This window comes from Tachysurus vachellii, chromosome 3 (assembly GCF_030014155.1).
Source record: "Tachysurus vachellii isolate PV-2020 chromosome 3, HZAU_Pvac_v1, whole genome shotgun sequence".
Taxonomy (NCBI): domain Eukaryota; kingdom Metazoa; phylum Chordata; class Actinopteri; order Siluriformes; family Bagridae; genus Tachysurus; species Tachysurus vachellii.
Window position 1 is genome coordinate 18,966,362 of NC_083462.1, and position 27,500 is coordinate 18,993,861.

At 39.7% G+C, this 27,500-nt stretch overlaps 4 protein-coding genes across 10 annotated transcripts in view; 2 read left to right on the top strand and 2 right to left on the bottom strand.

Moving 5' to 3' along the window:
- efr3bb (EFR3 homolog Bb (S. cerevisiae)) overlaps window positions 1-1,812 on the top strand; it is a 40,898-nt gene extending 39,086 nt beyond the window's left edge. For all 4 annotated transcript variants that reach the window (XM_060866149.1, XM_060866148.1, XM_060866151.1 and 1 more), the window contains one exon: window positions 1-1,812. This exon is cut by the window's left edge and continues 1,101 nt beyond it. The gene's annotated coding sequence lies outside the window, so the exon portion shown is untranslated.
- A 922-nt stretch (window positions 1,813-2,734) lies between these two features.
- On the bottom strand, window positions 2,735-4,774 carry pomcb (proopiomelanocortin b). 2 transcript variants are annotated; one of them, XM_060864956.1, is made up of 3 exons: window positions 4,625-4,774; window positions 4,371-4,490; window positions 2,735-3,442 (listed from the first exon to the last, which is right to left on the bottom strand). In XM_060864956.1, the coding sequence occupies exons 2-3, from the start codon at window positions 4,488-4,490 to the stop codon at window positions 2,903-2,905; spliced, it is 660 nt and encodes a 219-aa protein (XP_060720939.1). In that variant the 5' UTR covers window positions 4,625-4,774; the 3' UTR covers window positions 2,735-2,902. The 2 variants fall into 2 exon arrangements, with proteins under 2 accessions (XP_060720939.1, XP_060720938.1); XM_060864955.1 differs by lacking the exon at window positions 4,625-4,774 and having other exon boundaries at window positions 4,371-4,496.
- Window positions 4,775-9,924: 5,150 nt separating this feature from the next.
- Window positions 9,925-19,056, top strand: si:ch211-203k16.3 (fibrinogen-like protein 1). Of its 2 annotated transcripts, none has more exons than XM_060866154.1 (7): window positions 9,925-9,989; window positions 11,055-11,557; window positions 14,628-14,862; window positions 16,285-16,422; window positions 17,678-17,894; window positions 18,010-18,208; window positions 18,605-19,056. In XM_060866154.1, exons 2-7 carry the CDS (start codon window positions 11,219-11,221, stop codon window positions 18,749-18,751), a joined length of 1,275 nt encoding a protein of 424 aa, XP_060722137.1. In that variant the 5' UTR covers window positions 9,925-9,989; window positions 11,055-11,218; the 3' UTR covers window positions 18,752-19,056. The 2 variants fall into 2 exon arrangements, with proteins under 2 accessions (XP_060722137.1, XP_060722138.1); XM_060866155.1 differs by having other exon boundaries at window positions 18,013-18,208.
- A 127-nt stretch (window positions 19,057-19,183) lies between these two features.
- The window catches only part of snx9b (sorting nexin 9b), a 28,875-nt gene continuing 20,558 nt past the window's right edge, over window positions 19,184-27,500 (bottom strand). For both annotated transcript variants that reach the window (XM_060866152.1, XM_060866153.1), the window contains 13 exons: window positions 27,489-27,500; window positions 27,301-27,382; window positions 26,651-26,776; window positions 26,451-26,568; window positions 26,011-26,141; window positions 25,817-25,923; window positions 25,111-25,214; window positions 24,959-25,036; window positions 24,411-24,487; window positions 22,773-22,862; window positions 22,563-22,677; window positions 22,276-22,367; window positions 19,184-21,971 (listed from right to left, as the gene is read on the bottom strand). The exon at window positions 27,489-27,500 is cut by the window's right edge and continues 127 nt beyond it. In XM_060866152.1, coding sequence (XP_060722135.1) covers window positions 21,924-21,971; window positions 22,276-22,367; window positions 22,563-22,677; window positions 22,773-22,862; window positions 24,411-24,487; window positions 24,959-25,036; window positions 25,111-25,214; window positions 25,817-25,923; window positions 26,011-26,141; window positions 26,451-26,568; window positions 26,651-26,776; window positions 27,301-27,382; window positions 27,489-27,500 — 1,180 coding nt within the window. In that variant the 3' untranslated portion in view covers window positions 19,184-21,923. The remainder of the gene's footprint in view (window positions 21,972-22,275; window positions 22,368-22,562; window positions 22,678-22,772; window positions 22,863-24,410; window positions 24,488-24,958; window positions 25,037-25,110; window positions 25,215-25,816; window positions 25,924-26,010; window positions 26,142-26,450; window positions 26,569-26,650; window positions 26,777-27,300; window positions 27,383-27,488) is intronic.

Sequence of the window (27,500 nt, forward strand, 5' to 3'; positions counted from 1 at the left end):
GAGGTATAACCTTGATCACTCCCAGATAAAACGTGTCATTTTATCGCACGTACGATCGCGTGAGTGTTTTATTGGCATGTCGATGTGACCACACTGTTGTCTGGTCAACACGTCCCTGTTATAGATGTCTCACCGTCCTGTGTGTCACGTTTTCTGTGTCTGTTTTAAAGAACTTTTAAATTAAACAAAAAAAAAGTTCTGACATTTTTTTAAATTGTTTTTTTTTTTTTTTTTTTTTTTTTAAGTGTTGTGTTTTGTTGTGGCTCAAAACTCAAAATTTAAACATTTTAATACAAAAGAACTGCTTAGACTGCACACAATTACAAAACAATTCTGTTTAATATTCTGTAATTGTGTGTTTTGGATTTGAATTTTTGAGTAAATTTGGTTGATATTGGACTCGAGTGAAATGCTTTAATTGGTCAGTGTTAGTTGTGCTAAGCTAGAATTTGAGCTCAGGTTAAAATTCTGTTTCAACACAAAACGATTCAAAAACGCATTCAAATCGTCGTTGCGGTTTGTGTACAGTACAACATTCCTGAATCTGAGTGTTCAAGTAAGGAAGGAGGAGTGTGGCATTATGAACGATATGAATTAAAATCGTAAAGTTTTTTAGCATCAAATTGAAATCTTATTTAGTTTTAATCAGGTCTAGAAAATTCTATTTCTGAAACAAATTCAATCCCAGATTCAAAATGTTAAAAACACAACGTCACTGACCCATTGTGTGAAATTGTCATAAATGAACAAGCGAATTTGGCATGAACTTTCTACATCTTTTTAGAAAAAGTAATAAAATATACCACCATAGAGTACATTATTAATTTAATACAATTCAGATAGAGGACACCAACTACAAATAAATTAGTAATTAGTTTTAAATAATTAGGACTGGGTTTAAAAATTAATCAGAATTTTTCTGCCTTAATAATTTCTAATAAGTGAACTGTACAATTTAAATTTCCATGAAAATTCAGATTTACAAAATTTCACATCCAAATTCTCAACAAATACTCCACAGCGGTCGGTGTAGTAGAAGAGTTTATAGAGATTGGATTCAGAAATTAGAAAAATTTGAACACTTTAAGTGAAAACGATTGACATTGTTTATTTATTTATTTTTAACAGGTTCAATTCAATTTTGATTAATGATCATTTGTCAATTTGCAGGTAAAAGCCAGGATAAAAAAACAATGAATTTTTTTCATGACAATAAAACAATGAAAATAGGAGTTCTGTGTAATTTTTTTTGTCTGCTTTTGCTGCCTTTTTAGAAATTGATTCTAATTGAAATATTAATATTTTACATTCAAATTTCAAAAATTATTTGAGATTTATTTTTTTGGCATATAAACAAAATTTCTAATGTCATGATTCAAGCTTCGGCTCAAGCTTCAACTTTATTCAACTCAAGTTAAAATAAACTGCATTCAGTGAAACTTTTAATCTTTTAATCAATTATTATTGTTATTATTATTGTTGTTATTATTATTATTATAACACGTGTTCTTTTCTATTTCTGTTTATAATTGTTCAAATTGTAACCATTTCCTTGAAGGCTCTAGGAGGTTCAGTTATAAATCTGAGGTGTGTGTGTGTGTGTGAGAGAGATGAGAGAGAGAATCGGTGTGACACTGAGGCCGATCAGCGTGGGAGAGACGTGTTGTGTGTTCTGTTTTTGTGGTGTAAATGTTCCCGATGGTGAATGAAGCTGGTGTCTGTGTCCCGTCTCTGGACTTGTACATCTGTAGACTTTGTTTTTATCTGTCAGTGCAGCACCTGCTCAATAAAACATGTTCAGTGATGCGTGAAGACTTTGATTTATTAAAAATACTTCTAGCCCTGTTTTCGGCAAATTATATTTATATAAAAAGAACAGCAGTCGTTTAGTGAGAGAACGCTGTGTGTGAGCAAGTGAACGAGAGTGTGTGTGTGTGTGTGTGTGTGTGTGTGTGTGTGTGGAAGCGAGTGAACAAGCATGTGTGAGAGTGAGTGTGTGGAAGCGAGCGAAAAAGCATGTGTGAGAGTGAATGTGTGTGTGTGTGTGAGCGAGTGAAAAAGCAGTGTGAGAGAATGTGTGAGCGAGTGAACAAGCAGTGTGAGAGAATGTGTGTATGTGAGAGAGTGAATGTGTGAGAGAGTGAGTGTGAGCGAGTGAACAAGAGTTTGTGAGAGAATGTGTGTGAGTGTTTCTTATTTTTCTTTTTTGTAATATTCAAAAATAATAATATAATACTTATGATTAAATACAAAGGAATTAATTTGTGGTTGGGGGCACGGTGGCTTAGTGGTTAGCACGTTCGCCTCACACCTCCAGGGTTGGGGGTTCGATTCCCGCCTTCACCTTGTGTGTGTGGAGTTTGCATGTTCTCCCCGTGCCTCGTTGTTTCCTCCGGGTACTCCGGTTTCCTCCCCCGGTCCAAAGACATGCATGGTAGGTTGATTGGCATCTCTGGAAAATTGTCCGGAGTGCGTGAGTAAATGAGAGTGTGTGTGTGTGTGTGTGTGCCCTGTGATGGGTTGGCACTCCGTCCAGGGTGTATCCTGCATTGATGCCTGAGATAGGCACAGGCTCCCCGTGACCCGAGGTAGTTCGGATAAGCGGTAGAAAATGAGAGTGAGCGAGTAATTTGTGGTTGAATTCCAGTTAAAGACTTTCTTTCTCTATCTATCTATCTATCTATCTATCTATCTATCTATCTATCTACATTAAAAGGGATCAGTGACATGGACATCATTTTCAACATGTTTTTTAATGATTGTGTTTTCGAAGCTGTATCAGACACAGAGCAGAAGACCGAGTCTCATATCGTTGATGTTTTCATGAAGTTCTGTTGATGAACAGAAGGAGTGTTCTGACACGTTACACCTCCTCAACAGCGACACTTCTTTCCGCAGTCGCTCATTGTCCGTTTTTCACCATGATGTTGCGGAGCAGCGTGAGCAGGGGCTTGTGGGATCTCTCGGCCCACGGCTTCATGAAGCCGCCGTAGCGCTTGGCGGTGGGAGGAGCGCTCCAGCGGAAGTGTGTGATACGGTACTTGGTGGTGGTGCTCTTGTTGTTCGTGTTTTTTAGCTCACGACCATCGCTGCCCTCCAGCTGACGTCTGTCGAGTGAAGATAAAGGCGTCTCCATGGACGGCTCCTCCACCCCTTTGTCTTCCTCCGAGACGTGCGCTTTGAGCGGTCGCCGCTTGCGGCTGGCGGGTTTCCCCCAGCGGAAATGCTCCATGGAGTATGAAGGTCTCTCTTCGCTGCGCTGAGGTCTCACACTGGGCAGCTGTTGGTGAGAGGCGTCATAGGGAGACAGAGCTGAGAGCAGTACGCCGAGGCTCATACTGTCTTCATCCTCCTCATCTTCCTCATCGCTCTGCTGTAGATTTGCGAGCAGATTTTCAGTGCTGCTGACCAGCTGCTTCAGCCTGCACTGCCAGACGCACTCCTACAAAACACACGGCATTTCTGTTTCATTCCGAAGCAGATTAGAAATAAAGTTTATACATTCTGCAGGAACAGCAAGCTTTCGGTCTGATTAAATAAATAAATAAATAAAAGCCACCCTGAGCCGCTGTGTTAACACACAGGTTAGTGTCACTCCACACAAGCAGCAGAATAAGAGGGAAGGGGCGTGGTTTTGTGTCTGGAGGCGGGGCTTGGAATATTTCTGTTTATTTGGATTCAACCCAGAATAAAAGGAGCAAAAAGCATAAAGTACCGAGAATCTTTCTATTTTTTAGTTTAGTTTATTTTTTAGCTTTTTTAGTTTCTTCTTTTTTTTCCTTTCACCTGTCTTCTTTCTTTCTTTCTTTCTTTCTTTCTTTCTTTCTTTCTTTCTTTCTTTCTTTCTTTCTTTCTTTCTTTCTTTCTTTCATCTTTCTTTCTTTCTTTCTTTCTTTCTTTCTTTCTTTCTTTCTTTCTTTCTTTCTTTCATCTGTATTTCTTTCTTTCTTTCTTTCTTTTTTCTTCCTTCCTTCCTAACGTGACATGTTTTGATGGCGTGTGTGTGAAGAGCTCCTGCTGAACACGTAGGTTATAACTGAGTGAGTTTTTATGTGTAAACTTCCACACACTCCGGAGCACCAGCAGCATATCAACATGTTTTTTAAACACATCTCTGAATTTACAGGATTTGTTATAAATAATAAACTTCTTGTGTAAAAGCTTGTATGTGTGATTTATGTTTCTCTCCAGCTTGATAAATGAGGCTAGTTATCTGTAGAATGCTAAAGTGATGACTATAAACTTCTTTGACATCATAAAAAGGGTCCCTTAAGCTACAGAGACATGAGGATGAGTCAAAATGATGACTAATGATTGGAGTGGTAAAGGAGTTAAATCATGTTTGATGTTGACATTTGAAAAGTTTTTACTGTTATTTTGTCCCAAGATCCGAGTTCTTTGCAGTACGTGATGTCCACGCACCGCCTGTCCGCCGCTGATCCCCACACACACAGGACGAACACGGCCGAGAGCCAGGAAACACACTGCATCTGCATGAGAAGATCGAAAGACAAGTTAGAACCCGTACGAAGGCATGCAGGTGAGCGTGAAGAGAACAGAACACATGCTCCGTGCTCTCGAGACATATTTTTAGTCCTAGAGAAATAAAAAAAATGATTTTGACCTTGAAATATTAAAGCTTTACGATTCATCAGCAGAGCTGCATCGCTCTTTAACACAATGAAGTGTGTGCCATTGATCCTTCATGTCTCTAACGCTGTAAAGAAGCAGTGTTCTTTTCTCAAGTGCTTGTGGGCTGCTCCGGAAATGAAGCTCGTTATAAAACACACACACACACACACACACACACACACACACACACACACACACACACACACACACACACACACACACACACACACACACACTGTTTTCAACAACGATGCCTTCATGACGTTAAACTCGCTGCCTCATCCCTACATGTCCTCCCCTTGAACACTCCATTCTGATTGGCTCAAAGTTTTAGATTTATCGTTTCTATAGTAACAGAGACCTGGATGACGGCTGAGCCACATGAACAGGTTATAAAACCAGGGTGTTGTTTAATCATCGACGCTGTGATGTCAGAAGATTGTTATTCCTTGAACCTTTACGACAGACAAGTTTACATTCTCATTGACATCCAGAGGGAAAAAAAAAACTAAGACTATAACCATAAAAGTACAATGTTTCGTAACATGTGAGAGGAATGAAAGTTTGTCATGGTAACATGTTTAAGCAGCGAATTTTTCATATTTATTCCTCATTAATATCATTTTAAATGATGCTGATTAATAAAAGTCAGAATGTGGAAATATAACAATATATAATTTGTGCAGGGTTTCTAAAGTCTTTGAGACATTTTTTTTGTTCTTGTTATCGATTAGAAAATGTTTGGCGTTAAGGTAAAATGACTCCTGAGTTCAGTTTAAAATCACGGCTTAGAGTTTAGTGACTCAGAGTTCAGTTCAGATCACGAGGCAACAGTCCAACGAGATGATGTTAATGATGGAGGAGAGAGAACCCGAGTAGACCACTCACTGCTGCATGTCTACAGAACTGTAGAGGGAGTCAAAAGGGTGTCTTGGTGTGCATATATATGAGGACCTGAACATTTGAACATGAACCTACACATGCACAAGGACCCAGACCTACACGTTTGAGAACCCAAACCTACACTTGCATGAGAACCTACACAGGAACTGCACAGCTTCCAGCCACAAGAACCTACAGACAGATTGTGAGAACAGCTGAAAATAGCTGAGTCTCTACTCACCAGTGCTATCTCATACACTCACTGCTTCCACAAAGCCACCAGAATTGCCTTTACCCCTCAAATTGTTCACTTACCTGGACATTCCCTCTGCTGCCACTTAACATTTAGATTTTATGGCATTTACTGAACGTCTTGATTCAAAAACCCTCCCCTTTATCTCATTATCCCAGCTGTGGCAGCAGTACAGTGATGTACAGGAGCATCCTTCTCAACACCTTCCCCACACCCTGCTGCCTCCCTACGCTACTTAACCCAGTAATGACGCAACACCACTGCACATCTTTGTACCTTCTACTCACCAGCATCGCCGCTCCACTTTACTACACAACAGCTTTCAGTCCACATCCTGTGTGTGTTTATTGTCATGTTGTGTATCTGCACTTCATGTAGTCTTGTGTTCTCTAATGTGCAGTACACAGACGGATGACAATAAAAAACCACTAGACTTGAAAGGATGGAAGGTTCAGGAGGATTTTTTATAATCTCAAGCTTGCAAGTTTAATTAGATTCTTATTTAAATACAACAGTGACACTGATTCCAAAAAAAATTAATTATCATTGGCATTTTATACAAATTAAAGTCCAATTAAAAATTAACTCTCTTTAACTGATCAACATAAATAATCGATTCTGTTTATGTTTAGCACTTTAGTTTGAAATTAGTCCAAATTAAAAATGAGGTAAAATTTTTACCCATAAAAAAAATAATAATAAAATAAAATTAAGTATTCAATATCAATGCAACGTTATAATCTCTAGTAGCACTTTCTATGAAGGTCATATTTATATTATAGGATAATATATTATAGAACTGTGACTACATTCATATCACCTTATAATACATACATACACATTCTCTAGCTCTCTTTGTGTTATAATGCCTCATGATGCATTTCATAACACGTTGCCAGATTATAAGGAACTCCTGCGTCTATGAGCGTCTGTGAACATGGTGCACTAGCAAACCGGTGTTGTAAGTGTTATAACCACTTATAATGCTTTTAACTGTTTATTAATGTATCATATCCAGTTCTGTAAACTGTAAGTAAAATGTTTGAGTACTACTAAAAAAAACAGAAAACAATGTTTAATTTTTCTATATTTTTACACTGAAGTATGTGAGAATTTAAAAAATGTAAAAAAAATATTTGAAAGGTTCATAATCCAAAATGATCCAAAATATTATTTACAATGGAATCTCAGGTGTTGTGCAGGTGTTTGCTCAAAAATACCTGAAGTTAATAATTATTCATGTGGAACTAATTATTATTAGCTGAGTTTAAATTCGTAACTTTTCATATTGAAAATTAAAACTAAACAATAAAGACACTTTCCGGTTAATAAAAATAAATGAATATATCAGTAGATTTAATGGTGGACAAAATAATAAAATAAAGCAGGAAAGATTACGAGGTCTGTTTAAAGGTGATAGTGATAAAGATCTGTCTTTAAAAATAAAGGATAAAAGAATAGTTGAGAAATGAGAGAAATAATTTGCTCACCTTTATCGTCATTGACGTTCGGTTTGAGCTCCGTTTCTTCTGCTCGCCGATCAGCTCTGTGTCGTTTCTCTGTGCTTTTTCTGAATGAGGTCCGCTCTCGTATTTATACTCTCAGGTGCTCAGCAGCCCCTCAAGGCCACGGCGTAATGAGGATGGATAAGGAGGATGGAGTGTGGTGTCAGAGGGGGAGGAGGTGGGGCTAACACGTAGGGAACAACATTTTTTAATTGTAACACCTCGATAAGTGTTCACACATCACGACAAATGCAGGAAAAGATGTCAGAAGAAAGCAGGAGAGGATTAGCAGGTCGGTGCTGCGTCCGGCCCAGCACCTGAATCTGAAACCCGAGGACCTGAGCCGGTTCACATGCTGGAAATCTTCACGTGTTCACACAACGATCTTTTTCTTCAAACAGATTTGTTACGGTGAATCTGACCTTTTGCAATTACGATCCGAGCCGCTTTCATATGCGCTCCTGAAATGCCAATGTGACCTCTGTCTAAACAGACAAATTATAAGTCAATTTATTTGTCTTTTACCTCAGTCCAACTCCATGTTTGTCATAATTTCGCTCCATCAGGAAAAGATGGTTGGACAATAAAACTGGAACCTGGTTTTAGACCACAGTCCTTTATCAGTACGGTGAAGGGTCTAGTTTTGCAGGAAGTACAGCATTAGCTGGTCTTGAGAATGACAGATACACACACCAGGGATTTGAAGCTGATTCTTTTACATGACAGAAGCCAGGTTAGGATCTAATGCTGTTGGAGGAAAACGTTTCAATCCTTACTCAATCCTCCAAAAAAAAAAAAACGCAAAGTGCTTTAGTAATAATTCACTCTGGTGACTCATTGAATTTATTGGGGCATCATTATCCTGATACACAACACCATATTCTTCAGGGTACAAAGTTGGAACCATTGGCTGAACATCTAGCACCAGTTGTGGACCTGGAGAATGCTGTGATCTTGCAGCCACTAACGTTCATTGATCCACCTCCGTGCTTCACTCTGAACAGGTGATAAAAGCCACAAAGTTCTGGGTTACTGTTACTGTGCTAAAGCTTTGCGTTCTTTATTTGTGCTTAATAATTAGGGTCAGAGATTTATCCCTTCTTTACTTATTACTTCACAGATCATCGGATCTCTGCTAGAACCTGAAACGGTCTGCAGAAAGGTCTTTTTAGAATATTAGTTGGAATCAGACCTGAATGTGATCACACAGTAATTCACACCCTGAAGTGCTACACATTTAAAAGCTCGTCCATTCGAGAGACATTGTGTAGAGTTGTGAATGTTTCTATATCGGAATTATTGCTGGGAAAGTTCCTCGTATTTAATGTCTGGTCCAGCACACATTTTAAAACACTTGTATGTATAATTTCTTTTTTTGTGTCAAATAGATCTTTATGTTCTTGGAGATCTTTATGTTCTTGGAGATCTTTATGCTCTTGGAGATCTTTAGATCTTTATGTTCTTGGATATCTGTAGATCTTTATGTTCTTTGAGTTCTTTTGGCTGGAGGATCAGGGTTCAAGCCCCAGCACTGCCAATCTGTCACTTTTGGGCCCTTGAATAAGGCCCTTAACCCTCTCTCTGATTCAGGGCTGCTGTATCATGTCTGACCCTGTGCTCTGACTCCATCCTCCAAAGTTGGGAGATGTGAAGAAAGAATTTCACTGAGCTGTAATGTCGATGTGACTAAATAATTGCTTCTCTACTATTTAGATCTCAATGTTCTTGGAGATATTGTACAACTAGACGAGACATTTCTTAGATTATAGTAAAATAAAATAATTGTCTCATACTAACAGGAAGAAAATGAATAAACATCTTTAATTCTTGTCCCTCCTTCATGGAGGCACAGTGTTAATAATGTAAACAGATGATGTGTGAAATCCTGATGGAAAATTCATCAGTTTTGTGTTCCCTCTTCACTCCTTCACGCTCAGTGATTGACGTCACAGACGTACCACGGTTTCAGGAATGAAACATTTACTGACGGTGAGTCGAACAGCTCAAAGGGGACACTTTTAATAACAATGTGTGTATTTGTGTCTAACTTTCTCAATCCAAGTCTATTAAGAGTCTTTATTAGAAAGTGGCCTGTATGGTTTAGAGACAGTGTCACTGAAGAAGAGACAGGAGTCAGAGCTTGAGGTAGCCGAGCTGAAGATGTTGAGGTTCTCTTTGGGAGTGACAAGATTGGACAGGATTAGGAACGAGTACATCAGAGGGACAGCTCATGTTGGACGTTTGGGGGACAAAGTTAGGGAGGCCAGATTAAGATGGTTTGGATATGTTCAGAGGAGGGAGAGTGAGTATATTGGTAGGAGAATGTTGGACATGGAGCTGCCAGGCAGGAGGCAAAGAGGAAGGCCAAAGTTCAGATCACACACTAAACTAAAACAATGACTACACACAATAAAATCTTTTTTTATATAAAAAAAGGAAAAAGTCGATTTTTTTCCACCAGTAATTGATTTTTAATTATAACAAAACATTTAGGATTGTTGCTTTGTTTTATTTCAGTCAGTCATTCTCACCTTTAATAGACTCTCTCTCTCTCTCTCTCTCTCTCTCTCTCTCTCTCTCTCTCTCTCTCTCACACACACACACCCTTAATTCTGAAGCCTATTAGTAAGGATTACAGGGATAAGATGTCTACTGACAGTCCCTCTGTTCCACATACTGTAACAGAGAGAGAAGGAAAAGAAAAACATCATTTACAGGTAATCATTAACTGTTGCCTTTTTTTTTATCATTGTGTGGAACTTGATTTTTGTGCATGTTTGTGTGGAACTTGTTCTACCTTCCTTTCTTCCTTCCTTCCTTTCTTGTTTTCTTCCTTCCTTTCTTCCTTTCTTCCTTTCTTCCTTCCTTCCTTCCTTCCTTCCTCATTTCCCTGCTTTCTTTCTTCGAGCTGAGCACTTATTAAACGCAGGTTCACACAGTAACAAAGTTTAACTTAAATAACCTAAATAAGTTAAACCTGCTCGTTTGTCGCCGAGCTCCGTCTCCGAGGGCCGATTTTCTGTCGTGCGGGTGAATAAAACGTCCTCCAAACAAACAGAAGAACTCTCTCGGTCCAATAAAAGTGTCTATTGACACCCTGAGGCCCCAGGACCTTCGTCCATCACAGTTATTCACTCTCTGGATGGAGCGCTAACAGTCAGGAAGGAGATATTAGTCAGGAGGAGTGTAGGAGCTGCTCTCTAATGTTGTAACCTTAAGCACCAGCATAACCCTGTGAACCCACACAGCTGTCCTCAGGTCATTATAGCACTTTAATGCGTCTATATGATGCCGGCTGTGTAATTGAATCAGAAATACAAACAGTTTGGTGTCACTGCCTGCTCTTTTTTTCCTCCTGAATCTGAAAACGTCTGTGTGAAAGAAATGCGGATGGTTTCCGACGTTCGCTGACGTTTCCACGGTAACGGCTCGTCCACAAACAGAGAACGCACCACATGACTTTAGAACTGATCCAAAACGTGAAATTACTTCATTTAATAAAGCAAATCGAATAATAGTCTGAAGTACAATAGTCTTAAGGGACAGCACGTACCGTATCGTTAACGTATCAGTTAACGGATAAAAAGTACTACGTGGCGTTTATTAGTAAATAAATTAAATTAGAATTGTTGGCACTTTGCTGTAGTATAAGAGGAATTAAACACCATCATGTGGAAAATAGGAAAATGATCACACATCCTTGTTGATTATGTTTCTGTAACATGTCCCCAAGTGTTTTAGTCCAAACTTGGTGTCATCAGTTCATTCCTGTTCTACTGTAGATATCAATTCTAATGAGAAGAAGAACCATATTGATCAGATTCTCCAGAAGACGACATAATTTTCACTTCACTGAGACTGAGGGCTAAAGACGGACGTCAATGCTGCTGTGAGCCGTCGCGGATCCTTTCGGAAAGCCGGCCTGAGGGTCACCCGAGTCACGCAGATGGAACCTGAGACTTTTCTGACTCTCCTGATGGTCATGTTAGCCGCTGGGGCGAGTGATGACGAGCTTTCGGCGCACACGCACCAGGTGAGCACGTCTCAGTGCGGCGAGTACAGTAACCAGGTGATGAAGGACGGAACCTGCAAACTGGTGGCCACGCTGCCGCAGCTAGACGAGCATCGCTGCCCTGACATGTTCCGCTGCACAGACGAGGTTTCCTACTGGCTCCATGAGAACGAAGAGCGCAAGCAGCAGATCCTGGTGCTGCACGAGACCATCTCTGAGCTGCAGGAGGAGCTGCGTAACCATCGGCACAGAGTTAAAGTCCTCGAGCTGCAGGTCTGTGTGTGTGTCAAAGTCAAGTCACTTTTATTGTCACATCACCACAGCACATGTGCCTTGGTGAGTGAAATTCTAGGGCGCGTGCTCCAGAAATCGCAGAAACATACATTTGAAATTAACAGATGAAAATGTGCAATATGCTCATACATATAGTCGGTACACACGGTGTACTATTAGACAATCGTACAGTAGCACTACATATTATATGCAATAAGTACGTGTATGTATATATATATATATATATATATACGGGTACATATTGCATATAATATGTAGTGCTGTGCTACTGTATATATATATATATATATATATAGTACGCTAAGGTGCAACAGATTGTACGGATACAGAAATGTCATGGATGTGCATCGGATGGTATCCAGTAGTAACAGATAGATCATTGTATTAAATGCAGTGCGTATATATAGTCCAGTGTTGAACTGTTGACGTTAAAGTGCAGTGTGTGGCATACCATATTGTGGAAATTCAATTCAATTCAAGTTTATTTGTATAGTGCTTTTTACAGTTGACATTGTCTCAAAGCAGCTTTACATACATGAACATGGAACAAAAGGTTAATATAAAGAATAATATAAAGATTGATAATATTAAAGATTAATATTAGATAGATTTAGTTCACAATGTATATGTATTTATCCCCAATGAACAAGTCTGAGGTGACTCAGGCAGCAGTGGCAAGGAAAACTCCCTTAGATGGTAAATGGTTCCTTGAGAGGAACCAGACTCAGAGGGGAACCTCATCCTCATATGGGTGACACTAGAGGGTGTGATTATAAAAATACAGTCAAACAAATGTTGTATAGATGCAAAAGACCACATGGAGTTCAGATCTCCTCTATAGTATCGCAGAGTCTAACTGGAGCTGGTAGATCTCTAGATGCCTCAGAACTCACAGAGTCGGTCTCATCTCAGTGGTAGAGTGATGAATGTAGATTATGAATTTTTTCTATAAAAGCACATGCTGTAAATATGTACTGTATTACTTATAGAAAAACATTAAGGTTTGTTTATACATCTGTGAAACGAGTTCTGTTCTCACTAACTTCCGAAGCATTGACACTGGAGACTCCTTCCTTCCTTCTAGTTGTGTTTAGATTTTGTTCAGCATCATTTCACATTTTTTGAGCCAGAGATCATATATCATATGTATGTATATATATATATATATATATATATATATATATATATATATATATATATATATATATAAAACATCATATCTGGCCATGCTGCTGATTAGCCACAAGTTTGTGTTTTTATTCCTTCGTTTCTCGACGACAACAACAAAGTACTTGTCTGCGTATGTGTGTGTTTGTGTTTGTTCCTCATTTAACTCCAGGACTAGTAGCTTTCATGAGCACATGCTAATAAAGACCTGTAAGGAGACCTCAGCAAATGATTAATAGATGATGGTTAAAAGTGTACATATTTATATAATAATAATAATAATAAGAAGAAGAAGAATAATCTATTTTTCTTATAAAAAAGTGTATTATTATTATTATTATTATTATTATTATTATGTATGACTTATATTATTAGTATTTAATAATAATAATAATAATAATAATAATAATAATAATATAAAGTCAAATCAAAGTTTATTTATACGGTAAAGCTTTTCAATGTCATAAAATTATCAATAAGAATAAAATAAAAATACAAAATTCTTTGTATATGATTTCAATACAACAACAATTAAAAATAAAATTATTAATAAGTGGGAAAGGGGAGAAAATATGTGGCATTATTATAAAAGTAATGATGATCTTATAATATACTTATTTGTGTATCCAAATATTATTTGATATTTATGTTTATATATATTTATATAATATTTATGTATTTATTTATTCATTCATTTCCTTCATCTCCCATTATTTAAAAAATATTTCCAGAATTGTAGGAATTTACTTGTCATTTTAAGGGTGTACAAACTTTTGCAATGTCTGTGGAATATCTCTTTATTAGGTGATATCAAGCAATCTTGCTTGATATCAAGGAACCTTAACATGACTGTGGATGTGGTTAAGGCTCATTAACGATCAGGAAGCTGAGCCTGAACTGAGAGAGAACAGGAAGTGCTGAGATCCTGCAGTATTTCTGTAAGAAGGATCTATATGTGAAATGAACAAACAGCTCTAGTTATCATTTCTTTACAACACTCTAATAACACAGATTTTTTCCCCGGTTTGCACTGACTGGCCTCGGCTCTTAGGTTTTTCTTTCGGTTCTCCTTGACCCCGAGTGCTAACAGGATTAACTGGAGACCTCGACTCCATGCGCTTGGCCTCGAACCTGCACAAGCTTGTCACCCTTCGCCAGCGGCTTACTGACAGTGCAGTGCAGTGAGAGCTGAGAACAAAGCTGGATGGGTTTTAAATGAAAAGGACATAAATGCACATGAGTCTGGATTCTGGTCAGAAAATGTTGATTAATGTTATTGATTCTGATTGGTCAGAAAATGTTGATTAATGTTCTAGATTCTGATTGGTCAGAAAATGTTGATTAATGTTCCTGATTTCTGATTGGTCAGAAAGTGTTGATTAATGTTCCTGATTTCTGATTGGTCACTATAAATCAGGTTTACATTAAAGTGGTTATCCTACTTAACATAGAGGGCGAAGACAGCGAGTGTGATGAGGGAACTATAACTTATATCTGCTGTATCAGGAACCAGCTAGTTTCACAGACGCTCTACAAGATTATATAAACTATATAAACTGTGACAATAAACTGCAATATTACGATGTCATTGTTTAACAGATGAAAAAAATTTGCTGTGGTGTAAGAGGAATAAAATGTGTCACGAATGCTGTTAAATCTACAGGATGAACATGGGCATGTTAGTGTGACCCGAGTGCTCTATTCCTTAATGCTGCTAATAAAGACTGTGTTTATTTTATAGGGTGTGCAAACTTTTGCACTTAACTGTAGATCTTGCTGTGTTTCTCTGTTTCTCCCTTTCAGACAGAGCTTTCTATGTTCTGGTCTTTTTTTTTCCTTCCACTAGATCTTACATGAAAGTGTTACACTGTTTTTTTTTCAGAGTGAGGAAAAGTTCCACCTGAACTCATCTCAGGAGCATCGCTTCCGTGAGCTGGAGGGTCAGTACGCTGAGGCCACCACGTTGCTGCACATCCAGGGCTCACTCATCTCCGACCTGCAGGATCAGATCCGTAACCTCTCCATGCAGGTGGAGAAAGTTGGCCGGAACCCCGGGTGCATGATCAACATCGTCCGTACCAGCCCTCTCCTCAGCACCCAGCACACCCTGCACCCTGGTACGCTGACGAATGACTAGTGACATCAAAGCAGTGGGAGGAGACGTTTAGAAAGCTCTACAAGGTTATACAGTAGCATCCAGGGGGAGCTCTAACACATGCACATGTACAACATTTTTTTCCCTTTAAAGGTGGGGTCTCCGTTGTTTGAAAGCCAATGATGACATTTGAAATCACCAAAACAAACACGCCCCTAACCCAAATGGGTCCCACCCCTGTACTGATAGCTCCGCCCACACATACATACGTAACCCAGGCAACTAATGGAAAGAAATGTGTCTTTATCATAGCTGAAGGGAAGAACAATACGATTGCAGATAAACAAACAAGCAAAAATGAAACACAAGCATAATCATTTAAAGGACGACATATATTAGTTCTGGGAAACAAAGCAAAACCAACGTTACTCACCTATCGAGAAGGAAAAAAGCAACCTCTGTGTCTTAAGTAAAGTTGTCCGCATATTCACAGATTGGAGTTTCCCGAGTCAATAACTCCTGAGCTAAACACTGTTACTAGCAAAACGCGGTTGTAGCTGCCTCGCTACATTACTACGACAGAAAAGAGGTGTTATTTGTGTAGTAACAGCGTTTAGCTCAGGAGTTATTGACTCGGGAAACTCCAATCTGTGAAAATGCGGCCAATTTCCCGCTCCTTCAGTTCTCTCCAGCGCTGGAAAGCTGATCCTATATTAACACGGGTCTTCTTGTCTTATCGTAAGCCTTTCTTCGCTTTCTTTCTTTGTATTTATCCTCCATGTCAATGTTAAAACCTCTTTCTGCTAATGTCACACATGCGCACTGAACACTCTCTCTGCCCATATTGACAATACACGCCCCTTTCTGCTCATTGGCTACACGTCTGTTTTGTATTTGTTTTGTTTGTTAGCCCAACTCAGTTTTCTGAAGCATTTCTCAAACAACGGAGACCCCACCTTTAAATCATTCGTGTGGTTATTCTGATTGGTCAGAAAGTTCAGTTCATTTTTCATTTTGTTTGTGTAGCGCTTTCAACTAGTTGTTTTACAGAAATATAAATATTCAGAATGTAAACGATTTAAATTCACATTTTGATTTAAAGTTTTAATGGATGTTCTTATTTACATTAGAAACATCATAACAGAAACAAATATTTTCGTCAGAAACGTTGCACGTCTTCATTAAGTAAATCTCCAAAATAAACAATGACTGTAGGATTCTTTTATTTAAAATATCACTTTGAGAAATATTTGTATTCTGTTTTTTAATCCTACTTCCATGGACAGCATGTATGGATGTTTATTCAAATATTTATTCAAATTTTAAATCCTATTTATTTTATATTGTTTATTATTTATCATGATGAATTAAATTGTCCAACATTGATAAACGTATATTCACGTAGCTACAATCTAATCTAATAAAAGATGTGTTTGTGTTGTAGAGATGCAGCGTGTCAGAAACTGCCCCATCGACTGTGCCTCCATCTATTACAACGGAGTGCGGAGGTCCGGGATCTACACAGTGGTGCCGTCGTTAGGAGCCATGCCTGTGGAGGTTCACTGCGACATGGACACGGATGGTAAACACGTGAAAAAAAAGTTTTTGTTGTGGGATTAGAACTCACAACCCTCTGTTCATCACCCAACAGCTTAACCACTAGACTGATTGATCATTTGAGTCTAAGGGCAGCTGATGAGCAGGCTGTGTTTTTGTTTCTGGAGACAGACAAAAACTCATTAGAGAAGTTTTGACTGTTATGAAGAATCAGGATTAAAGGCGGGGTCTCCGTTGTTTGAGAAATGGTTCAGAAAACTGCGTCGGGCCGCCAAACAAAACAAAACAAACTTGTAGCCAATGAGCAGAAAGGGGCGTGTCTTGTCAATATGGGCGGAGAGAGTGTTCAGTGTGTGACATTAGGAGAAAGTGGTTTTAACATTGACATGGAGGATAAAAACAAAGAAAGAAAGCAAAGAAAGGCTTACGATAAGGCAAGAAGTAGGACCCGTGTTAATATAGGATCAGCTTTCCAGCGCTGGAGAGAACTGAATGTCTTCCGTGTGAAATGAAGCTAAACCTTACATGGTACAACACACAGTACTACAAAAACACATCTGTATTACCATAGTATTACTCATTGTGTTCATTTATTGATAAAAATATACCCTCAGTCAGCTGCCCCAACAGGTTCCGCCATAATAGTTGCCTGGGTTACATATGTATGTGTGGGGCGGAGCTATCAAAACAGGGGTGACACCCATTTGGGTAATGGAAGTAATGTAGAGAGGCAGCTACAACCGCGTTTTGCTATTAACAGCGTTTAGCTCAAGAGTTATTGACTCGGGAAACTCCAATATGTGAATATGCGGCCAACTTTACTTAAGACACAGAGGTTGCTTTTTTCCTTCTCGATAGGTGAGTAACGTTGGTTTTGCTTTGTTTCACAGAACTAATATATGTCGTCCTTTGCATGATTATGCTTGTGTGTCATTTTTGCTTGTTTATCTGCAATCGTATTGTTCTTCCCTTCAGCTATGATAAAGACACATTTCTTTCCAGTAGTTGCTTGGGTTACGTATGTATGTGTGGGCGGAGCTATCAATACAGGGGTGGGACCCATTTGGGTTAGGGGCGTGTTTGTTTTGGTGATTTCAAATGTCAACATTGGCTTTTAAACCACGGAGACCCCACCTTTAAGTACAAGAAAGCATATTTATTCCTGTTTATTACACCTACACAACCATGACGTACGTAGACAGAGTTAAGATCTAAAACTGGTGACTGTCCCACAGGTTTATTTAAGCGTAATACACTTCTTAGTGTTGTTTGTCTCTTAGGCGGTGGCTGGACCGTGATCCAGCGTCGGCAGGACGGCTCGGTGAAATTCGACCGGGGCTGGAAGGAGTATAAGGACGGATTCGGAGACCTGCACAACGAGTACTGGCTTGGAAATCAGCACATCCACGCTCTGTCCACTCAGGGAGACTACACGCTGCGTATAGACATGGAGGACTGGAGCGGAAAACACAAACACGCTCTTTACCAAAGCTTCAAGTGAGGAGTTATAAAACTGTGTGTCGTTATCCTTAATAATGCTGCTGAAGTAATGAGTATAATCTATAATCCTGATTTAACTCTGTGTGTGTGTGTGTGTGTGTGTGTGTGGTAGCAGGATTGATGACGAAGCGGCCCAGTACAGGCTTCACATATCGGGCTTCAGCGGCACAGTCGAAGACTCGTTCAGCTGGTATCACGACAAGCAGGACTTCAGCACGCCGGACACAGGAAACATCTGCGCTGAGATCTCACATGCAGGCTGGTGGTACAACCAGTGTTTCTACGCCAACCTCAACGGCGTCTACCACAAAGTAAAAACCCTTCTACATCTCTGTACTCTAATCTACAGCAACGGTTCTTTCTCAGATCATCTCAGGAAGTTGTTTCATCTCTTGCCTTAAAGATGTACTAAAGACTTCTCATCATTTCTACAGAGCTGTTTTGTGATTAGTGTCTGATGTCCGGGGCAGAGAAACTGCAACGTCTGAGTGTACTGTATTATAAGCAGGAATATTAAGTCATACAATCTTGTAAAAAATATATATAGAGAGATCACAGTGTACTCTATTTATTTAAATTCCTTTCAGGTGTCTTATGTTTAAAAGGTTACAGATCTCCTTGCATTGTATTATTTTACTTTCATATATATTTCAGGTCTTGTCTGTAACGTGTTGATGACATGATGTGTTTTTCTGTGTGCTCTTCAGGGTGGACGCTACACTCCAAAGGGGAAAAATGCGCTGGGACCCAACGGGATCGTCTGGTTTACCTGGAAGGACTCTGACTATTACTCCCTGCGTAAGGTGACCATGATGATCCGACCACGCACCTTCCGGCCTCACCTGTCGCCCTGAGCCGGCCAATCACAGCATGAGGGAGACAACACTGATGGACTGGATGGTGATGTCACTTAATGCACTTTTTTTTTTCAAGGAGAGGATGCTGTGGTACTTCCAATTTAGGCCTCAAAGAAACACGACATTTTTCATCCCTGCAGCTTTCAACAAGTTCAATAACTGACATCTGTTTTGTTAGAGCGCATCATTTTAGCTTGTATAGAAATGTATAGATATGACTGACATATCTTATTTAAAGTGAATGAGAACAGCCCACCATCTGATATGTCGCCGCACGTGACCCACGACTCACGTTCCTAAAACAACACATCGCTTCATCCGTTCATTAACACTCTGCTCACACGCCACCTCGTCCGAGAGAGACAGAGAGAGAGAGAGGTGAGTGAGAGAAAGAGGGAGACGAGTCCCTGCTCACAAAATAACTCCACCTTAAGAGAATACAAATCAAAGTTTATTAAATCATATCAGAATTACTTTTGTGGCTTTTTTTTTAAATGTAATTTAGGGTGCAAATAAGATTTCAGACATTGCTATACATAAAAATGATACATGAGGAACTGAAGCTGATTCATGCAGCTGTTGACGTATAAAATGCGTATTTATATACACACACACACAATCACTATATACGCTCGAGAAGAAAAAGGAAAGATTGCACAGAGATGAGTTTCTTTGGAGGGGAAGGAAAAAAAAGACATGGTTGTAGATTTTTGTATGGTACTGATAAAAACACGTGCAAAAAGGACCAGCCCTCCTTCAGATGCTTACAAACCAGACTCGTGATCAGGTGTGTGTGTGAGAGAGAGTTTATACACAGGTTATAACACATTGCTTGCTGTAGTTTGGCACTGTGGCTGGAAAGTGCATAGCGTATGATGCATGCTGAAGTTCCTCAGCACATAAAGGCACGGTGAAGAGGAGAAACCTCTGGGACTCCAAAACAAACCAACAAGAAAAACAAGACGCTGTAGGAAAACAGTAAGGCGCACCCAGTTCACCTCACGGTTCTCTCTCTTTGCTTTCCTTTTCAATCTCAATCCCTCGTTGTCATGACATTTATTTGTGCCACTGGAATATTTATTTTAAGAAAGAAAGAAAGAAAGAAAGAAAGAAAGAATGAAATTTAAGTTTTAAAACTCAATTCAATACAAAATTCAGTGTTCAATTCTTACGTAACAAATTTGGTCACGCATTTTTCCTACATCGGGTCTTCATAAAACACTCAGAAGTGTATGTCAGGATTTCTATAATATTATTATTAATTATTATGAATCAAACATACCGTCAGTATCCATCATCATCATCATCTGGAGTAAGTTATTATTTTTTTGGTCTAATTAAAGGAAAAAAAATATTTGTAGCCGTTACTATAGCGACGAAGCCACTCAAAGGACACAGACATTAAGGTATCTGTTACAGATTAAACGTACGGCGTCGTTGCTGAATAAATAAAAATAATTTGAGGCATTTCCGAGCTGAGGTTGTGATACAGGATTCTGACACCTCAGGATGTGCAGCTATTAGAACATAATAGACTTCAGTCTCTCTGCTGCGTCACACCAACCTGACGGTGATGCGTTTCCTGTAACATGGACGTGGAAGGTTTTATTCTTTACTTACACCACATTCAGTATCCACCCTCGATCTTACGGATTCTATTACAAAGCCTCGTCTCGCTACATCTTCCCTCACTGCGCTTTTTTACCTTCCTGAGTCTGTAACCGAGCTCCGACTCTGCGGTTGACTCGCGCCGTAACTCGTTTCCCTTTCTCTGATTGGACAAACACTGAAATTTCTCAGCCGAGTTCAGTAAGTGAGGCGGATCGACATGGCGGCTGCTGAACGTTTCTCCTCCAAACAGTATATACATGTGTGTGTGTGTTTATACCTATATAATACAGTGTTTGTATATATGTATATATATATATATATATATATACACACACACACACACTATAGGGTGTATATATACAACCACACACACACTATAGGGTGTATATATACAACCACACACACACTAATATCTCTTGAGGAAAGATGTACATATACGTCACTCATCACACTTCTAACGGAAGCTTTACCTCTTTGTAGCTAGAAATAACATAATTTCCCACTTCCAAGGCAGCACAAATTCACCATCTATGTCGCTTAATTAAGAAGCCCGAGCTTCATGAACGTGCTGTTTGAGGGGAAATAAAAGGCTATAAATCTCACAGTGACGCTCCTGAACGGGATACTGATGTCTTTTCTTCTTTATCCTGATGTTGTAATGTCACCTCTATAGATCTTTCATAGCTTTAGGTTACACTGCAGAATTACACTTATACTTCTGACACTTATGAAGGTTCTATGAATGCTCAATGTATAAATAACACAAGGTTGGACCTCACGGTCACATCCTCTGCTTTTCCAGTCCTCCAGATTTCATCACACGATCATGTCCTGACTGCTGATCGGCTGGGACAACATTTTACAAAAGTAAATAGAAAATGAAATTCAAATTTGTACGTCATGCAAATTTATGCTGTGAAATTATGTATTGAGTTTTAAAATCTAGTTAAAAAACAAAAATAATAATAAAAAAAAAAAAAAATCTGATTCTCCTGCTAGCAGAAAACACAAATCTCTGGACAGAATTAACACTACACCAAGTGATGGAGAGTGAGTGTGTGTGTGTGTGTGTGTGTGTGTGTGTGTGTGTGTGGTAAAAACTGAACATTACATACAGATGTTTTTTTCATGTTAAATGAGGATGTGATATTTTACCAAACCTCCTTTGGTCTGAGATCAACATAATCTTTTTATGGCACTGAGGTCAAAGACAAGTTTAACAAAGATGTTAAAGAGGAACAGAGAAAATGGAGAGAGAGCAAGAGAGAGAATAATAGAGAGAGAGAATGATAGAGAGAGATAGACAGAGTAACAGAGAGAGACAGAATGAAAGAGAATGATACAGAGAATGATAGAGAAACAGTGACAAAGAGAGAGAGTGATAGACAGAGTGACACAGAGAGAATGATAGAGAATGAGAGAGAGAGTGTGACACAGAGAGAGAATGATAGCGAGAGAGACACAAAGAGAGAGAATGACAGAGGCAGAGTGACAGAGAGAGACAGAATGATAGAGAGAGTGAGCGCCCCCTGGGTGAGATTCAGTTCAGTCCTCTTCTTTACATGGTAGTGAACTGACTGTGAGCCTGTCTCAGCTTCTCAGCAATCTGTAACCACAAAAAACTGTTTTAATTTACACACACACACACGCTCGCACACACGCTCGCGCACTCGCTCGCGCACACACATGATCGCACACACACATGATCGCACACACGATCGCACACACGATCGCACACATTTACATAAATGTGTTGTCTAGGCTTTAAGGTATAACACTTCAGTGCCATTAATGTAAACTTCTATATATTTCTATATAACAGAAAACATTCCAACATCTAACATAAAGCTATGAGGTAAAGTAAACTTCCCCATATTTCACTGTGTAACTGTATAAACATGCAGATTTACCGTCTCGTAAAATTTCGCTTGCTGTTCCAGGTACTGCTGCATCACTCTGTTGTAGTCGTAGATACGGTTGCTATGGAAATGGTTCATCTCCGCTGCAGGACCAAAGATATTCCACAGATATGAGTTTAGAGTACGGTTCAGGAAAGCAGCATGTAAATGTGCTTGTAATGTGCATGTAAATGTGTAAAGATGTCCATTTTTTTAAAAAACCAGAGGACTGTACTGTGAATTTTACACACTGCCGCTTTAATCTGAATTAGACATTAAATAGAGCTGCGCGTGTCTACCTTGTAATGCATAAGACATCACGCTGGCTCTTTTTCCCATAGTGACTTTTTCTCCAGTGGTGATTTTACTGGTGGCCACCAGTTTGTCTGCTTCTTTTACTTTCTCTATGGCGGCCTGCAGGAATCCGATCACAGACGAGTCATTAACATACAACTCCTTTTTCATTTCTAATCAGCTTCCTGCTTGGTGCCAGTTCTCCTTATACACACCTTGTGGACTCCGATGGTGTCGGGAAAGCATCCCAGCAGCCCTTTGTACTCGTTGTTGGTCTCCATGAGGAAGTGAAGATCTTTTTTAGGCTGAAAATGGAGAAGATACAAATGTTAGGTTATTACACTCACCCACACCCACACACACACACACGCACACACACACCAAGCTCTCGGTCAGGATAAAAGAAGCCTCTGGTCATCTGTTGGGATTGTAGTTAATGAATAACATCCTGTAAAGGAATCTATATAAGCACCATAAAATACACAGATATTAAAGTAGTAAACTGAAGTAACAGTGATGATGTAAAAAGAACAGCTTTCACATATCTAAAAATCATAAGCAGTTTGTTCTGAAGGGTTTTTTAACTTTTGGGCAAAGTATGATTTCGTTAATGTAAGACTGCGGTGTCCAACAAGGACATTTTTACATAGACTTAAATTATAATTCAGATCAGTTCTGCTCCTGAGAGCGAGGCTCTGACTTCACATAAAAAAAGAAAGACTTTAATTTAGTCAACAAGTTTAAAGAAATGAGTGAGTGAGTGAGTGAGTGAGTGAGTGAGCAAGTGCAAGAGAGTAAGTGAGAGAGAGAGAGTGTGAGCGAGAGAGATTGAGACAGAGTGAACAAGAGAGTGAGCACGTGTGAGAGAGTGTGATTGAGTGTCAGAGAGAAAGTGAGTGAGTGAGAGATAGAGTGAGTGATTGGGTGTGTGAGAGAGTGTGAATGAGAGAATGAGCGAGTGAGTACGTTTGAGAGTGTGTCAGAGAAAGAGTGAGTAAAAGTGAGTGAATGAGTGAGAGAGAGAGAGAGAGAGTGAGCGAGAGTCCCTGAATATTTTATATAACGCTTGATCAATGTCTCTCTCCATCAGAGCTATGCCTAACATCCACCTACAATAAAAACTTTCCATGTCTTTCACCTGTAAGCTGAAACACTGCTAATGAAAAACTCCACTACACACACACACAAACACACACACATCAATCAGCAGGGTGTGTGCAAGTGTATATTATAGCGTTCAGAGATTAAAGCCGTGCAAGTTAATAAACAGGTAAAGAAAGAGGGTTAGATGAAGCAGAGGGAAAAAAAAACAGAGAGATAATCCTGTTCCCAGACCAGAGCTGCGCTCATCCTGAGCCTGTGGATGTTTACTAAAGAGAGAAGACTACAGGAAACACAAACATGGATACATAAACATGGATACATATAGGAGAAGTAAAAAGTACAGAGCGATGAAGCTGAGCTCACACGATATCAGATTAATATCTCCTGCCTTCAGATCATGAACTCTGAGAATGTTATTTCACTCATTTTACATTAACACAAAACATGTACAAAAAACCTCACAGCAACAGACACAAGGATCTGAACAAAGACGACATACACAGGCGTCTGGAAACGGCAGCAGGAAGAATAAAGAAAGTAAAATTTTACATTTACTTGATGAATCTGCAATTGTCTTTAACTGGAGACTGAAGTAAGGGTCAAAGTGTAAATAGTAACGTAGCTAAACTGGAGACGTAGACGGCTGTGAGTCGGTCAGTGGTGATGAAGTCAGAGAGTAAATCATGACCCGGACACACACATTATATTATGTGTTATATTAACAGTGTGTTATGTGAAGAACAGCATACCTGCTCAGCCACCATCTGAGCGATCTCCTCGTAGGTCTTCCCCGCTGCTGTGAGAGCGTCAGTGAGTGTGGCTTCTCCTAAAGGAAACACCACAAACACACACTTAAACACCAACTCCACCAGAACCTTTCATTAGGGTTCAACCACATAGTCTGTACAACATGAGATGTGAGGGAAAGAGACGAGAGAGAGAGGAGAGGGAGAGAGATGTGAGGGAAAGAGAAAGAAAGACAAAGAGAGAGAGAGGGAGATGTGAGGGAATGAGACGAGAGAGAAGGGGGGGAAGAGAGAGAGAGATGTGAGGGAAAGAAACAAAGAGAGAGAGAGCAAAGACAATGAGAGCAAATGAGAGTGAGCAGAGAAAGATGAGTGAGAGAGCTGGGAGAGAGAGTGAGACGAGAATGTGAGAGAGAGAGAGAAAAGATAGTAAGAGAGTGAGATGAGATGAGGAGAGAAAAGAGAGAGAGAGTGTGTGAGATGAGAGAGAGAGAGAGAGAGAGAGAGAGAGAGAGAGAGAGCGCTGAATGGGCAGAGAAAGGAGATCAGACCTTCATATCCACTGCTGTTGAAGACAGAGGACAGGTTCTGGAAGGCTTTACCGATCCTCTGGTACTCTTTTGGCAGAGCTGATAGAGGAAATGAAAATCTTTAGTGTTAAAGACACAAAGCACCACAGAGATCTGGGAAGTCCTTCACTCACGGCCTGTACAGCGCTTCCAGTGTTCTTGTCCGACAGTCAGCAGGTCCTTCACTCCGTCGTCCATCGCCTTGGTGAATCGACTGAACTGCTCACACTTCTGTTCGCTAACAAACCACCACATTACAACATATCATACACTGTCATCAACGGGTTTGAACATGACACACGGCCTTCAGCATCTTTATCTACATCTAAAAAAAAAAAAAAAAAAAAACTCGGAAATTTAACCAGAAAATTTTGCACTCGTTTTCCGCAGACGAGTGCAAGAAGAATTTTTAAAGTGTCTGATCTCTCTGATCTGAGAACAACAGCAGAGACTGCGACGATGTGTCTGTTAATAACATGAGGCTCAGTCAATAACAAGCTTCCTGATTGGTCTGTGAGTTTTATTTGGATCTGACTTTGTAGATTCTGGTTTGATGTTTATGGGGGGGGAAAGGTTTGGATGTTTTTCGAGTAAAGTCAAGAAAATAATCAGATTTCATAAATAAATAAGTAAATAAATAAATACATTAATGAATTAATTAAAATAAAACCATATTTCACAATTAATAAATATCACAATAAATAAATAAAATAATAATGCTTTTAAAAACTTAGGTTTATGCAACAAAACAATCGACATGGAGTCACACCACCATGTAAATAATTGTGTAATTAATAAACGTAAAAGAAAGCAGTTGATAAAACAAGACCTCACACTTACACTTCGAGCAGCTCCAGGTCCTGCAGTCCCTCCGGCTCTATGGTGGAGAAGATCATCACCCCAACCGTCTCGTCCTTCTCTGCTTTTCTCTTCCCCGTTTTCCAGTCCTGTGGGACACAAACAAACCATCAGTTCACGCATCCTTACAGACAGCTGTGTGCGCAATATAAACATCTGTCCTCCCCTCTCTGTACCTTCTCGTCCTTGTAGGTGAGGAAGAGCTGGAAGACCTCGCTGTTGGAGACCACGGGATGCCGGCACATTCTGGACATCCAGGCCTGAAGCCTCTCCATACGCATCTTAATGAACTCCTCCTCAAAACGTCCTAAGAGTGAGAGAGGGAGAAGGAGAAGGGGAGGGGGGGGGGGAGAGAGAGAGAGAAAAGGAGGGAGAGAGAAAGCAACAGCAGCAAAACCAGCAGATGCTCCGAATTACTTTTCTCTGATCAGAAAAAACACATTGTGTGTGTCCAAAACTTTCACACAAAGATGAACACACACACAAAACTGTGCTCACACACACTCATGCTCACACACGCGCTCTCTCTCTTTCTCTCTCTCTCACACACACACACGCTCTCTCTCTCTCTTTCACTCACACACACACACCCTCCCACACACTCTCACTCTTTTACCTGTGACCTGTTTGTCAGGCAGGGATGGGATGGGGATTGCTGACCCAAACTTTTCCAAAAGTCTCTCGTACAGCCAATCAAAGTGCTTGTATCGATGATTTACAGGTTTGTTGGTGGTCTGGGGGAAGGGAGAAAAGTTTCCATGTGTTGAGGCATTAATACACATGTTTAACTCGGACGGTTTAAGCTGCAGGACTCACGTTAGGGGTGACCTGGTACTCGATGTAGCTCTTTAGGCCGTACATTTTGGAGCCTTTTTTGGGGTCTGCTACAACGCAGTCCAGCTGAGGCTCAGTGTACTCCCACACTGGACCGACCTCACCGCTCTGTGACACACACACACACACACACACAAATCCACTCTAAACACTACAGGACACACCTCCTGGAACCGTGACTCAAATTCCTACAGCATCAGATCCCTTTATGTGTTTCACTGTAGTTACTGAATAACGGATATTAGTTACTGAACAACTGAACATGCTTAAGATCCTGAAATGTGTCATGAAAAGGAAAAATAAACACGTTAAAGCTCTAATGACAAAAGGGTTTGGAACCGTAACATCTGGAGTTTATTAATAAGTGCGTGGATACACTTACCATATTTTTCAGCATTTAAAAAAACATACTGTTTAACATTTTTGCTCAAGAACCCTCATCTAAAACATCCCTATAATAACTAAATCCACTACACAGTCCATTTGAACGATCCGTGGAAACAACTTGAAATATCTTTTAATGAGCAGGATGATCAAAAGTAAGATAAACGTGCGACAGGAACGTGAGGACAATGTGTACTTTTTATTGTTCTGTTCTTTCCTGAAGCTGTAAGTGGTGGTGTGTATCTTACATAGACAGACAGCTTGGGTCCTTTGGACACCTGTTTGGACAGGAGGTACAGCTCAGGGCCCGATTTGGAGAATCCCGGGAATCTACAGGTGGGAAAGGAAGAAGTGGATGACATCATCATAATCATCATCACCACCACCTCATACTGTAGTTGAGCTGCAGGTTTACAGACTGACTCTGTGCTCTTACTTGTTGAGGGTG

Coding starts and splice junctions, on each gene's coding strand:
- pomcb (XM_060864955.1), bottom strand. CDS start 4,496: ATGCAGATGCAGTGTGTTTCCTGGCTCTCGGCCGTGTTCGTCCTGTGT. Junction 3,443..4,370: donor GATCTTGGGACAAAATAACA/GTAAAAACTTTT, acceptor TGTGTTTTGTAG/GAGTGCGTCTGGCAGTGCAG.
- si:ch211-203k16.3 (XM_060866154.1), top strand. CDS start 11,219: ATGGAACCTGAGACTTTTCTGACTCTCCTGATGGTCATGTTAGCCGCT. Junction 14,863..16,284: donor CCAGCACACCCTGCACCCTG/GTACGCTGACGA, acceptor TTTGTGTTGTAG/AGATGCAGCGTGTCAGAAAC. Junction 18,209..18,604: donor TCAACGGCGTCTACCACAAA/GTAAAAACCCTT, acceptor TGTGCTCTTCAG/GGTGGACGCTACACTCCAAA.